Source organism: Myotis davidii, unplaced genomic scaffold (genome assembly GCF_000327345.1).
Source record: "Myotis davidii unplaced genomic scaffold, ASM32734v1 scaffold125, whole genome shotgun sequence".
NCBI classification, from domain to species: domain Eukaryota; kingdom Metazoa; phylum Chordata; class Mammalia; order Chiroptera; family Vespertilionidae; genus Myotis; species Myotis davidii.
Window position 1 is genome coordinate 3,565,998 of NW_006299390.1, and position 15,481 is coordinate 3,581,478.

The window sequence follows — 15,481 nt, forward strand, 5'->3', positions numbered from 1 at the left end:
GCATTTCAGCCATTAGTTGTTATATGTTGAAGCGTTAGGTAAGTGTATGGGTTAAAATGCTATTTTGTATGGGGTTCCTCCAAGGATGGCTGCTTCTTCAAATGTTGTGATTCTGTCCAGTAGCAGGTGAGGTGAACCAATTTCTCATTGACGTCTTGAGATCCCTTTTATGTCTCTAGATTAATGAGAGCACCCTCAGTGAAGCTCCCTCTTCTGCTGCTTCCAACCATTCTTAGCCGAAAACCAGTGAATAAATGCTGCCAACCACTACCAGGTGAAATAACAGGACTGCACATGTGCTGCCAGTCAGCATGGTTGCCTAGCAACAGGAGGAGGGGCTGATGTCTTGTCAGCATGTGGGCACAATAGCTCCAGGTGCTTCACTGACACGGTGATGACATGGACCAATCTCCATGTCACCTTTGGAAGTGGTGGTTCTGAGGCTGGACTGTTTTGGAAGCTAAATTTAGAAGAGAAAGGACACTATAGGATATGATCATCTGGCTACATAGATAAGTATTGAAAAACAGAATTTGGTTTTCTGGCAATGACTTAGCTATGAGACTAATGGGCTTCTGGCAAAGGATAAAGTATATCTCATGAAGACAAGGTGTTTGGCAGGCATATGACTCTCACTGAATTTGAGGAAGTGAGAGACAAATGCCTCCATAAATTCCCCCCCAAAAAGAGTTTATGGTGGATACCAGGTGGGAAGTAGAAAGAACCACAGTGGAAAAGATACAGAGTGAATATGAAATTATAACACAAGACAATTTATTTCCTACCTATTGTTGAGATTTTGAAGTGTCCTGTAAGATGGATCTCTTTGTAGTCACCAGCTGCCCTGGAAGGGTTTGGGTAAAATTCCACAATGTATGGATTAATGAATAAATATTGCCCTGACCAGTGTGGCTCAATTGGTTGAATGTCATCCTGTGCACCAAAAAGGTTGTGGGTTTGATCCCCTGTAGGGATGGATACAACAGGTAGCTGGTAGATGTTTCTCTTTTTCCCTCTCCCTTGATCACTCTCTAAAAAATCAATAAAAACATATTAAAATAAATGAATAAATAGATATTATTTATTCTTTAAGGACAAAGAGCCACAAATAGAAGATTGTGCTGTCTCTCATCATCCCAAGGCGAGGTGGGTAGGGACCAGGAAGTGCAAAAAACTTGGTAGAAGTCTGTGTCTCTGCCCCCATGGTTGTTTCTTTTTGTAGAGGAAGTGAAAAAACAACAACAAACAGTCCTGTTGATAGGGGAAAAACTCAGTCTGCTTGGGACCCAGCTATCAGAAACAAAAGTTGTGTGGAAAGTCACCTGCCTAGCTTCAGGAAAGCTTGGAGTCCATGGAGTACTGCAGCTCCGCATGTGGGAGGAAGCCACCTATTCTATGGGAAGCTGAGCTTGTAACTACAATTTGATGTTATATAAATGAGCTGCCCATTTATTTCTTTTTAAATAATTTATCTATTAACATGTGCTATCAATATAAATGTCATCTGAGTTATATTCTTATTTAGTGATTATTCTTATATAAAACCTTTGGGAAATAATTAGTTGTAGATTATTAGAAGATCAGCTAGTTGTGCCCATACCTGAGACTTTCTCTGTTGCTTCATATACTTGACATTATTTTGTGAATTTCAATGTTAGCAATATTGATTTTTAAGAATTAGATTTTGAAATATGCAATAAGGATTCTTATGAAAATGGTCAGGAACACTTTTTCAAATGTTATTTTTGTATATATACAGATGGTTCAAATTATATCATCAATATCAAGTAATAGCAGCTTATAAATATTTGTTTACTGAACAAATAAATTGAGCCAGATATACTTACACACACACATGCACACAAACTTTAGGTCTGATCATAAAGTAAATGAGAGTTTTATATTTGTCCTATATAAGTTATAGGGTTTTATGGCTTAATCATATGTATACCATATGTGTAATTTACTCAATATGTATTTAAATGCATTCTTTGATTTTAGCACAGTTGCTTGTAATTAGTTAAATGTATTGAAATGAACATACAGAAGTGGCAAACAAGAATACTATGAAAAAAAATCCTTTTTAAAAATTGAAACATTTTTACAGCTACGTGAAGTTTAACTATGTCTATTTAGGAGTCCTATCTATTATTAACGCTGATGTAGTCGGTTTACAGATATAACCGAGATGTATCTCTGTCATAGAACATATTTGACATATATGACATACACATGAGTACCAGCAATGTCACCCTTGGCATGTTCTTGGACAAGTACATAGTTTTTGCAAATATGTGAAAATATTTGAAAATTGGTAATGGTCTATTATCAAACCAAACAAAGCAAATATTTATGGTTGAACAACTTGGGAGCACTATTAGGAATCGCCTTGTGATTGTTACATGAGTTCAATTTGTCTTTAGTTACCTTCAGTCAAAACCACATTTGGGAGGAATTGGGAGGCACTTTTTGTTTAAAAAGAAATAAATCCAAGAAAGTGTAATAAAAACAAAATAACTACAGGTCCTTTTTACTCATAAAGGCTTTAAACACCTGGTTAAATTGGGAAAAATTACACAAGTATTTTTTCTCTAGGCATCTGTTCATTTCATTGTAACATATTTACCTGTATATGAGCTTATGATAATTGCTAAGCTTATTTTTCTCAGCCTAGGAAGGCTTAATTAACATCCATGTGTCAAGGAAAAGAAAACTCTTAGAAGTTCTTTGAGAAGGTTTGGGGTAATAAATATCCCCAAATGCTTTCTTTTAAGGCTAATCTTTGCTTAATTTTAAAAAGTTATGTGAGTTATAGACAAGGTAGTTTTTCCTTGAAAAAAAAAAAGCAAGAACAAAAGGCTAAAAATTGCTGAAAACATGAACACCACATTCCTATTCACACCACTTTAATAATTTATCAAGTGCAGGGCCAACAATATGAAATTTTCATGTGTGAGTATCATCCGGCCTCATATAAAAGTAACACATGAAAAATAAGGTCACAGATAAGTCACAAATACCAGTGATTCTTGGCTACAGTTCTCTAAATAATAATAGTAAAATGTCATTTCAAGAAAAAAATAAATATTTTTGGTTCTAGAAACTTGAATTCATTGTTATTGCAGGAATTTATTTTTAAATTCAGAATTACATTATGAAAGCCAAAAGTGGATAAAAAATTATTACTTTTTTAACTATTAGGACTAGAATTAGGGTAGAGCATTGTAAAATTATAGTTTTCTTCTTTGTTTTCAAGATCACTGGTTAAGGAATCTGTATTTAGCATAGATTGGACAACCATGATACTGTTCAGGATCTCATCTCCAGGTGCTTATTCTGACATAGGTCTTCAAACCTTGGAAAGGGATTTCACCTGAATAACATATGTGAGATTTTACCCCTAAGATTAGTGTGTTTAGAAATGCTGAGTGTGTGTGTGTGTGTGTGTGTGTGTGTGTGTGTGTGTGTTTGACCTAGGGAATAAAAGAAGAAAGGCAATGCAAAGAGATGAAGAAACAGGAAGGCTTACTTTACAGTCACCACTGTCATTTAAACTTACTTCCAAAGAGCTTAATTTTAAAATAAAAAAATTCACGAACGCATATGACTGCACCATTTTATCTCCTAAGAGGAATTTAAAGAAGGGAAAGTTCTCAGTGGCTCTCCTTTTATTACTGGTGGTGCCGGAAGATAAGACTTAGAGACGACGTGTGGCTCATCTGAATCTCTGAATCTGTAATAAATATACCACAATAGGCTGCCACAGAGATGCTGGGTCCCTGTTCCAACCAGCAAAGAGTATTTTTACAGACCCCAGAAAATGTTTTAATAAATCACTAAATGTTGCATATAAGATGGGTTTCCTGGACTGTCACAACTCCCAGAGAATGCTCGGTCTTTCCTTTCAGAGGAGACAAACTTAGGAGGGTATTTGCAGGGCATTGTCCCCCCATCTTCACCCTGCCCTTTAGGGTAGTTGTTAGAATAAATAGGGAAGGCATGAGTGGATGCTCTCTCTCTACTCCTCACGAAAGGCTAACTGGAGTCCGCTCATTCCTGGTCTAATTTTTAAAGCTCTCCATGGTTCACTACTATAGATTTGTGCCCTCCCTCAGTGAACCTTGACCTCCAGTCATTTCTTTTACATATTTACTTGGATTTTTTTTTATTGGTCGTTGTTGGTTTGAATATGTTATTGAAATACCTGTTTTAATATTTGAAAACCACATGAAACTATGTCATAATGGAATACATGTATTCAATGAGAAGTAGATCAGGAATCATGTTCTCATAGAGGTTTTGAATGTAAATCATAATGTATTTTCAGATGGTCTCTATTTGGTGCACAGAGCTAGTAGCATTGAAAAGAAGAATCAGTAGTTGAACACACCATGTTGAGGAAATTTTGCAGCAAATAAACTCAGCTTATTTTATTTTCAGAGTAATATGTTTGTTCCTCAGGCAATTTAATCTGTTCTGTATTCAAAAGGCAAATGAGATTCTTCTCATGAGGCAAAGTGTGGCATTTAAAAAATATTGACAATTTAGTTCTGCTGATATCTTTCATTTTCAAAATATATAAAACTAAGAAATGGAAACTCTCCAATTGGTGCATCACTACTAATATTGAATTTCAACATTTTTGCAATTTGCTATCCTCTGATGTTTGCCATCTTGAAAAAGATGGCAAACATCATTTCATATATGTGTCTTTTCTGCACATATTAAAGGTCTTTTCTATAAAGTAGTAATGGAATATGCTTGAAGTGATCAGAATTTAATGGACTGTAGAACATTTGCAGGCCAGAAGCTTTAGGATGAAATGCAAACAGCATTAAATGCCTAAATTTATTTCCTTCCAGACTTTCATCTTACAGTGATTTTCTGCAAGAATGGTATTAGGGGCTTGTTGGGAACAGTTAATAGAAGCTGTGATAGATAATAACTGACTCTGTAATTAGTCATTTCAAGACAGAGGTACTCTTTGAGTCCCTGATAAGAATTGAATTGTGTCGCTACATCATGTTTTCATTCTGCTGTCACAACCTAGCCATTCATATTCATAGACTCCGGTGCTAAGCTCATTGCCAATTTAACACAGATGTGGGGGAGATATGTACGAGCTCCTCAGCCTTTTGATCCCTTTTTATTTTTTATTTGAGGAAATGGCAGAGTAACTTCAGAGTGAGGATAAGGGTATAGGTGTCTTAGTGACAAAATTATCAGAAGATTAATTTGGTATATACATTATGTGTGTACATTCACCCATACAGCATTTTTTAATATATGCAAAAGACATACTATGATGAGTAAATGTAAACTTCAAACAAAATATCCTGACATTTCTGATTTTTGAGCTCTATAATTTTTATTTTTGAAATTAATTTTTATTTCTTATTTCAGGAGAAACCTCTATTTTCATATACCTCTGTGAATAACACGGGTTCTTTTTCTGTGTGGGAGAGATGTTAGAATTCACAATTTTAGTTACGTTGGCTACACTATATTCTCAGTTATTTCTTACTTTATGTTACTTTATGTTGTGACAGTGTTTTTGTATGGTTGAATTCAGCAGGCGTTGAGCTTCTCCTGTGAACCTGCTCTGGGGAAGGTGGGTTGTGATCAAATGCTCCTGGTTCCTGAAAGCTGTGGGATCACTGGGGTGGGTGAGGTCAGAAAAGATCTCCTGTGAGATGGACCTCATGTGAGCCTGTCGCTGAAGAATGGGTAGGATTTTAACAAAAGGGAACAGGGGAAGTCATTTTGTGTGAGGGCACTTTTTAAAGAAAGGCCAGGAGACAGGGAAGCAAAGATGTTCTAGTTAAACTGGATCAAAGAGTGTTTTCAGGTGAAATGGGGAAATTTGATTGGAGAGATTAATTCTGGCCACAACCTGAAGGTCTTAGAAACTTCATTGAAACAGGATTTTAATCTGTGTATGATAGGAAGTGGAAGTTAGATCATTTGTTAAACAAGAGAATGAGGTGATCTGATAAGACACATTTGCTTTCTGATTATAGGTAATAATATACAGCTTTATTTCCATGGTAGTTAAGTTCAAAATTCTACTTGCAACCCAAATATTGATATTGCTTTTTTCCTTGATAATTGAAGTAGCTAGTATTTTTTTTGCATAACATTTTAATGCAAAAATATTAAAGATATAAAAATTGACTTTAAGAAAAAAAATGTTCCCTGGGGAAGAATTTTATAAATGTATCATGAAAATTTGTAAAACCATGAAAAGAAGTAGATCATATGTCAGATTGAATAGTTTAAGTAGATGTTCACTGATTTAAAGTCATTAAATTATTATTTGGTGATTTTATATAAACCTTTGATGTCTGAAATGGGTAACTAACTGGTGGGTCCTATCCCATGTGGTGATACATTTTAATTTGTATAAAGTATCTAGAGTTGCTGATGTCAGGAAGAGTTTACAATAAGGAACTAGTTTTAAATATCTCTTTTTGCCTTTCTAGCTAATAAGACAAAAAGTTACAGTGCTAACATAGTTCTTGGCTCACAGAAGCTTTATATATATATATATATATATATACTAGAGGCCTGGTGCATGAATTTGTGCATGGATGGGGTTCCGGCCGGCCAGGGGGAAGGGCCTCGGACATTGAGGGCACAGGCCAAACCGAGGGGCCCCACCAGCACAAGCATGGGGCTGGGGAGGGACCATGGGAGGGCTCCAGGGCATGTCCCGCCCGTCTCGCTCAGTCCCTGATTGGCGGGACCCCAGCAGCAAGCTAAGCTACTGGTAGGAGTGTCTGCCCCCTGGTGGTCAGTGCATGTCATACTGAGCAGTTGAGTGGCCTTAGCATATCATTAGTATATTATGCTTTGATTGGTTCAACAGTCGACTGGTCACCGGACGACTGGACACTTAGCATATTAGGCTTTTATTATATAGGATAGCTTAGTTCTTAAAGTCTGAATGTATTATGTACTTTCTAGGGGATTTTATTATTAGGGCTAGTTTGCTTGTCCTAACTGTGTTTCTAATGTGTATTTATGATAAACTTTTTCCTCCTCAACTTTTAAGTCTTTTTAAAAAGTACACATATTTTTTATTGATTTCAGAGAGGAGGAGAGAGGGAGAGAGAGATAGAAACATCAGTGATGCGAGAGAATCATTGATTGGCTGCCTCCTGCACACCCCCTACTGGGGATAGAGCCGGCAACCCCGGGCATGTGCCCTTGACCGGATTTGAACCTGGGACCCTTTAGTCTGCATGCCGATGCTCTAGCCAGTGAGCCAAACCAGCTAGGGCTCCTCCCTCAACTTTTAATATGAAATTTTTCTGAAAGAAAAAGTAAAAGATTAGACAACAACTATCTGTATACCCACCACCAAGATTCATCAGCAATTCATATTTTACAATAAATTTCTCTGAAAGTGAATTGGCACTTGGCAAATATTATTTGTTCTCTGTCTTAGCATTAGTTATAGCATTTGGCGGATAATCTTGAAAATACAGTGAAGGTTTTGCTTATCAGCTGGGCAAATTAGACATCAGTTAGACACAAGTAGTCCTAATAGCTGTTTATCTTAAAGGTAGTTCAAATATAAGAATTTCGTGCAATTTTCCCTTATCCTAATATACCCAAATTTATATATTTTAACTACAGCTTCTATTTATGCAAAGGTAGTTTCATAAGATGTTTTTTAAAGGAAACCTTTTAAAGTGACATTTGCTTTGGGACATTTAAAATTCTGCAGCTTGGGACCATAACATTCTGAATCAGAGTGTCGAAAACTTACAAAAATATCTGTAGTGGGAATTAGGACTGTGTATTTTACTCATTCCGCAAATGAGTATATCTGTACATACCTATACACAAAGTCCTATGATTTATGTATACTTTATTTAAAATACTAGACACAGATACCGCTGTCTTTAGTTAATCAGCTTCATCAATGGGCCAAATAATATGGTAACCATAAAGTTGTAATGTTTCCTCCTAGTTCATATACATATTTAAAATAATTTTATATTAAAAAATGTGAGCTTTGATTTTTTTCTCATCATGAACCATATTAGTACTGTGTATAGTAAACCATTCCTTTAATTTATCTTAGGCCACTCTCCTGCTTTCAAGAAGGTTATTCCAATTGCCCATGTAGCAGAACTTTGGATGTAAGTGATGTGCTAAGACTGGAGACACTAGACTAGTGCTTGAAGGGTGAGTCCCAGTGGAATTGTCAAGTCAGGGCGCATAGGAAGGGTAAGAGCCAGTGCACATTAGGGGCCAGATAAAGATTGATAGAAAAGAAGAGGAAGATATGGCAGGGTACTGGAAGGGGCCCCAAAAGAAGGCTGAGATGGCAGGAACTGATGATGCTGAATTACACAGCAAGGACAGCTAGTCAGAGCAGCCTCAAAGCCTGAAACAATGATTTGTTTCTGTGTGTGTGTGAGTGTGTGTGTGTGTGTGTGTGTGTGTGTGTGTGTGTGTGTGGTTTTTTTAGAGGAAACCCTCACAGGCTAACTAGAAGACACAAGTAGAGATAAGTGGGAGTATTCATTGAAAGGGAAAGATAGGGCAGAGAGAAGGGTGTTCAAAGTCGAAGTGTCCTTGGCATAAAATTTTCAGCATCTTGCTTGGATTGCTCATGAGTTCACTACTAGTGTTTCAGTCAATAAAAAATAAATAAAATGTGGGCTTCAGATATCCTGAAGTTTCTTCCAAACTTAGCAGGGGATCCAAACGATGTCAGGTGTTTTTGAAATACAAAAATTAAACCCATTCTCTTCTTGAGTAAAAGAAAACCTGGCGATCAGAAAGTTATGTCTTGTATCCCATACAAATCTGGGCACCATTTCCTTTTTCTTAAAAAAAGATCCAGTTCACATATGGATTATGCATTACTTCTGTAAAAGGAGGAAAAGGAATGCTTGTTCCACAGCGTCAAGAGAGTAGCAGTTTTCCAAAAGCAAATGTAATTTTCCCCCTTAAAAAAATACTTTGACTTCTCAATTCAAGCGAGTAGAGTAGGAAAATAGATTATAATTAATTAGTTCTAACGGAACCTTTTCTTTGGATCGTCTGTGTAAGATACAGCATGTGAGAGTGAATGTATACTTAAGTTGGTCTGCCGTTTTTACAGATGTCTTTGCCTATCTCTTGGCCTCTGCATTGATTTGTCTTGCACTCTGGAAAACATTTTAAATATATAAATAGCCACCTTTCCTCTGTCTTCTTTCCATGTGGCTTTTCCAATGGGATCCATCTGACATACAAAGTCTAGGATTCACAGCATGCTTTTCCTCTGGAAACTAGTTGTAAATAAGACAATCTTGTACCATTTTTATATGAATGAGTCATTCCTTAATAAGTATTTTAATACATATTTATTGAACACCCAAAATTGTCAGGAATTGCTCTAGACACTTAAGATACCTGCCGGATGGAGTTTACATTCTGCAGAATGAGACTGACAAAAAACAGAGAAACGAAAACCACTGCAAGTAAATCAGTATAATGTGTTCAAGATAATAACTACTTATAGAAAAAAAATGGGGGGAAGTAGAACCAAATAGGAACATCAGGAATGTGAGGATTGTGGGGGCAGGGAGACGGGGTCATTTGCAATTCTAAATAGTGTGGTTAAGGCAGGTTTGAACTAAGACTCCATAGAGGTGAGGGAATTGGCCCTTCAGGTATCTGGAGAAAAGGACTGGTGTAAGGACTTGGCATATCTGAGCAACACCACAGAGGCTAGTGTGGCTGGAGTGGAGTGAGCCAGGAGGAGAGCAGGAGATGAGAACAGGGAAGGAATGGAGGCTGATCACATAGAACCTTATAGGCCACAGTAAAGACTGACTTGGGGCATTAGAAAGTTGTAAGCAGCGGAGGGACATGGACTGACATGTGTTTTAAAATAATTCCTCTGACTCTTATACTGAGAATAGAGTGCAGAGCAGAGGGTAGAACCGGGAAGACAAGATCGATGTCTAATGGGAGAGAGACCTTGGTAGCTCAGAACAGGATGTGAGTGGTGAGATTCTGGATATGATCTAAAGGCAGAGCCAATAGGATTTACTGATGGTCTGGATTCAGGGTATGGATGAGGTGATTCCAGAGTTTACTCTGGTTTTTAGCCTGAGCAGTGGGAAAGTAGTGCCTCTATCAGTGGAGTTGGGGAAGGCCACAGCAGAAGCAGGTGTGAGCCATGGGGTGGGTGTTCAGTTTGGGTAATGTTGAGGTTGAGATGCCTCCTTGAGCATCCCAGTGGAGATGTTAGGAGCAGCTTGTTATATGTCTGGGGTATATCAAGAGAGAGAGAGCTGGACTGGGGAATGAAATTTGGGAGTAATCAACATACGGATAGTATTTACTAGTAAAGCAAAGAGACTCTAAGATTAATAAAGTGTTTTTCTTAGTCATTACATTTTTCTAAGACAGTCAATGTTTAGAAATTATTTCTCACATATTTAAGCTCACTTAGCCAAGAGGTTACAAAATAATATCACTGCTAGGAATAGGACCAAACAGAGTGAGAAAAAAAATCACACAAATACCTTGCCAAATCTGACATGATAAATTGATAATATTGGGAATAAAATCCAGTCTTCTTATTCCTGAGATGTTTTCACTAGATCTTGCTGCTTCAACACCCACGGATCTATGTAAAGAGGAGCACCGACTTGAAGCAGGCTTTGGGGGGTGTGGAGATCAGAATTTGCTTCATCCTCTGGGTCTGGAGGTACACTGGGTGGCAGATGTTGGGGATGGGGGTGGGAGCTTAGGCAAGGGGTTAACCTAAATGGGCATCTAAGGGGCACAGCAGACTTGGTTATGCTCTGAACCTACATGAGTTACAAGCCAGGCAGGCAGCTTCCTAGGTGCACATCTCTTCCTGGTGAAACATCACCTGATAGTACAAGCTATTAATAAATTGAATGTATCAGTTGTCATGGTTAGACATGGCAGGGGTTTTGTTTTGATCAGAACTAATTCACTCTCAGGAAGACCAAGAGTTGCCACATGCGGCTGCTCTTCCTCAGCCCTTTCTCCAGGATCCTTCAGCCTCAGCCTCTGTTTTAAATTGACACTGAGAAGACGGGCGGGTGAATTAATAACAAGCTGGAGGATGCCACATGTCTTGGGCCTGCTGAGGTCACAGCTCAGACTTGGAGTGGACTGTGGTCAGAAATGAAGCGGTAGGTGGGAGGGTGGATGGAGAATCCTAGCAGGCAGCAGGCCTCAGAGGTGGGCAGCCCACTGATTGGATGTGTGCAGGCATCGGCGAGGCAGATGCCAGTAGCCCAGTAAAGCATTCCTGTTCTCAGGCAGAGAAGAGAAAGGCAGGGCTTCACGGTCGGTGAGAGGGCAGGGCAAGGGAACTTTTATCGATTAGTTACTATATTCATGATAGTGTGTGAGATTAAATATGTTGATAGAGAGATGATAGGTATATTTCTTTTAATTCTTACCATAAACCTGAAAGTATTAGAATTCCTTTTTTGTAAATGAGGAATCTGAGACATGCCCCCAGGTCACACACTAATCAGAGGTAGAGGAGGTGAGACTCAAGTGAAGGTTTGCCTCACTCCCAAACCTATAAAACCTTTACACTTTTCAGAATTTTGGAGCTAGGAAGCATAAAAAAATGGAGAGGAGTCCACAGGGCTGTGTTTGCGTGTTAGTATAGGCCGCTGCCATCTCAGTGGACTAGATAGTGGACTGGGTTGAGAGGCAGAGGGTATAAACAGGGTCCCGTGGGTCCCTGAAAGAAACTGCAGGATTGATCTATTTGCTGTGAAGGATGACCTGTGTTATGGCATTAAAGTTCAGAGGTCAATATAGTCAATTTAACAGGAAGTCACTTAATTCTAACCCCCTTAGATTGGGACACAGAGGCAGTGTAAGCCCTTTCTACCCAAGTCTAGGTGAACTCACGAATCAAAGGATGGAGGCATCAGTAGAACCAATTGTAGTAATCTGGGGTAAACAAATCGGGGTGCTGAGGATTAGGGTGTGATGCTGTAGATGGGGATTAAGTCATCGGTTCTCAACCTGTGGGTCGCGATCCCTTGGGGGGTCAAACGACCCTTTCACAGGGGTTGCCTAAGACCATTGGAAAACACATATATAATTACATAGTGTTTTTGTGATTAATCACTATGCTTTAATTATGTTCAATTTGTAACAATGAAAATACATCCTGCATATCAGATATTTACATGACAATTCATAACAGTAGCAAAATTGCAGTTATGAAGTAGCCACGAAAATAATTTTATGGTTGCGGGTCACCACACCATGACGAACTGTAATAAAGGGTCATGGCATTAGGGAGGTTGAGAACCACTGGGTTAAGTGGTTTTGCTCAAGGCTAGGGAGCAGCGGGTGAGAGCCCAGTGTGTGCAGGTTCACCTCTTACCCAGCCTGGGGTTTTTTATCCACTGGGGCATGGGGTCGCTTCCTGCTACCTGTGGTCCTCTTTCTCTCCAATAACAGTGACATTGACTCCTGCAACTTTCATTTTCGTTTTCTTCAAGTACTCCTCATGTATGTAAGTAATCTGAGAAAGGGGTTATTATTAAACAAGGGTTTGGCCACAGCCACTTTGCCACTGGGAGATCTGAGGGGGCGGGGGGGGGGTGGCGGAGAGCAGAGAGAACATGGAAGAGAAGCCAGGTTTAACAGCATAAAAATTTTTTAGATGGTCTGGAAGTTTCTTAATTGTTTTATGCCACAGATTCCTCATTTGTTTCCTGGGAATAACAATAGTATTGAAGTGCCCTTTACAGAGGCACTTCAATAATGAGATGAGATAATAGATGTTGACTACTAAGCTCAGGACCAGCGGAGTGGTTTACTGTAGTCTACATGCCAGAACTCAGAATTTTAGTGATTAAAGGATGTGAAGGTGATTTACTCCAACATCCAGTGCCATTTTGGAGATAGCATGATGTCCCGCTGTTCTAATGTGTCTTGTTTTATGCTTTCTAATATGGCTCTTTCAGACCATCCAACCCTACTCACTAGATTTTTTTGGAGTTTAATTTAAACATTTTCATCAAAGTTAATGTGACTCTTCTCCTCGCAGCCACCAAGCATGATGACGGCCTTGAACTGTGCGCCACCAAAATAATATTACCTTCTCCCAGCTTCTTCCTACAAATAGCATCTTCCTGACCTTATAAAACCAGTACAGGAGAAAATATTATATCCAGGAGGAAATTATGATCAATTTTTAGGGTGGAGAGCAATCTAACATTTAAAAAAACCAAACCTGAGTAGCATACAGATACATTTAATTTGAACCGTTTCTTCCCAGGAACATCCTGATTTTCTGGTTATGAAACAATCGGAGTCATCTTGTAGACGTTGGTCTCACACTTACAGCATGCAGCAGTCTTCCTCTCTTGTTCTCATAAGGAGAAGGGCTGACTGTCTTCATGCAGTTTAGTCTGCTTTTGTCAAAAACTTCAGGGACTCATCTCTAAAATGTAGACTCACAATAAGTGTAACTGACTGTTCTTTGAGCTTATGTAAGGGTGTTTCCCACAGTATGGAATGCTTTAAAAATAAAGTGTTTCATCACATTGCCAAAACTCCAGCCATGCCTTTGACTGCCTTCAGGGGTGGTGATGGAGGTGGGGAAACTAGCTATTCAGTACTCCATTGTTTTCAGAGGATTTTGCACATAGCTAGGGAAAGTGCAAATGAATGCAGAAATGCAGAAAGATAGGACCGATGTTCTAAATTTAGGACTAGCAATTATAGACATTGGAGTTCTGAGCTTCTTTTTGCTTTTCTGTCATTAGTAATATGTGTAAAAAAAATACCAAGTGCCAATAGGATAAAAATTAATATGAGTAAAATTTTTGACAATATCTAACACTTCAGAAATGTATCTCATTATCCTGACTGTATTAATTGAGGTTTCTTTTCTCTCCCCCACCCTGTATTTCAGTGACAATTTCAACAAGCACCTTTTTTGATGGGTTGTTGGTGACAGGACTCTACACATCTACAAGTGTTCAGGCTTCACAGAGCATTGGAGGTTCTAACGCTTTTGGATTTGGTAAGCTATCCTGATATAAGAAATCAATCATTGTAAATATTTTATACAGTTATTAGACATTCATTATTTCAGATAAAATAATATGACGTGATTTTTATGTGTTTGCTTTTGGAGTTGGGTGACTAGAAATAAGTCATGTAACTGTGCAGCCAACCATGAGCTTGGCGTGACCGTCCTCTTCACCCGCTGCCACTATTACACTTGGTCCTGTGGGTTCATGTACAGTTCTCTCTTCTGTCATTTACGTTGCTAGAATTGGAATTCACTCTGATGCCCATGCAGTTATTCAGTATCCTCTTTTTATAAACAATTCTTAAAATCCTGGAGTAGGTGAAAAGTGTCATGTTGAGTTTGGAAGTAAGCATTCAGTACTACACATAGAAGTTGGTAATAATTGTTTAAATGATTGAATTCTATGAGTATTCATAAAAGAATGTGATTTAATATTTAAAGCACTTACATGGAGTCTTTATCCTTAAATCAGAGGCCTGGCAGGTTACTTACGTGGGGAGGCAGAATGCGACTTGATGGTCACTCATTTTTCAATTTGGAAATCTCGGCTTTACCCATAATGTGGTAAACATGTCAGGCTAGAATTAAGTAGACACTGTTAAGCATCAAAAATGCAAATTTAACACATCAGTTTGTGCAAAGCATGAAATCACTGATCTTACTCTAAAATTGGAAAACTGCTTAGGACTTCCTCCACTGATGTGAGAAGAAAGAATTGGCTTATCAAAGGTGGCCATGTGTTAAGAGTTTGTTTTTTTTTTCCCTGGGGTATTTATTAAATAAATAATTTCTACTTTTGGTATATGAAAGAGTACCTCCTCTGTGTCCAGTCTGGTATTAACTCTGCCCAGGTAACCTACTGATGGATGTCAGAGTCATAATGCTGATGCTGCATTGTCATTCTGCTCGCCCAAGATGAGTTTCACTCCATAGGGCTTCAAGGAGCTGGTAGTCATTTAATCATCATGGTAAATTTTGACATTGAGAATTTGTCCTATTTTTAAAAGATCTCATATAATCTTTTACAATCTGTTGGTAACTACTTCTAAGGTCTAATTCTTTAGAAAATAATTCCTCTTAGACTTTAAAAATTCCACTTTTTTAGCCCCACCTTCTTTGTGCTCTGCAGAGGTGAAACATCAGTTACAATTATGTAGGTAGGTACGTAATGTACACCTTGGGGCAAAAGTAGGTTTACAGTTGTTCATATGGAAAATACTACAATAATCTATATCTAATCTAATAAAAGAGAAACATGCAAATTGACTGTACCTTCGCTATGCCCCCAAAGCCACGCCCACCGGCCAATCAGAGTGACTATATGCAAATTAACCAAATCAAGATGGTAGCCAGCAGCCACAGAGATGGAGCAAGCAGAAGTCTTGGTTGCCCCGGCAATGGAAGAAGCCAAGCTTCCCG

General features: G+C 38.4%; 1 protein-coding gene across 1 annotated transcript in view; it reads left to right on the top strand.

Annotated features, from left to right (window-relative positions):
• Positions 1-15,481, top strand: part of RELN (reelin) — a gene marked incomplete at its 5' end in the record, with an annotated part of 426,427 nt that overhangs the window by 41,290 nt on the left and 369,656 nt on the right. The window contains one exon of the mRNA XM_015571214.1: positions 13,940-14,050. Coding sequence (XP_015426700.1) covers positions 13,940-14,050 — 111 coding nt within the window. The remainder of the gene's footprint in view (positions 1-13,939; positions 14,051-15,481) is intronic.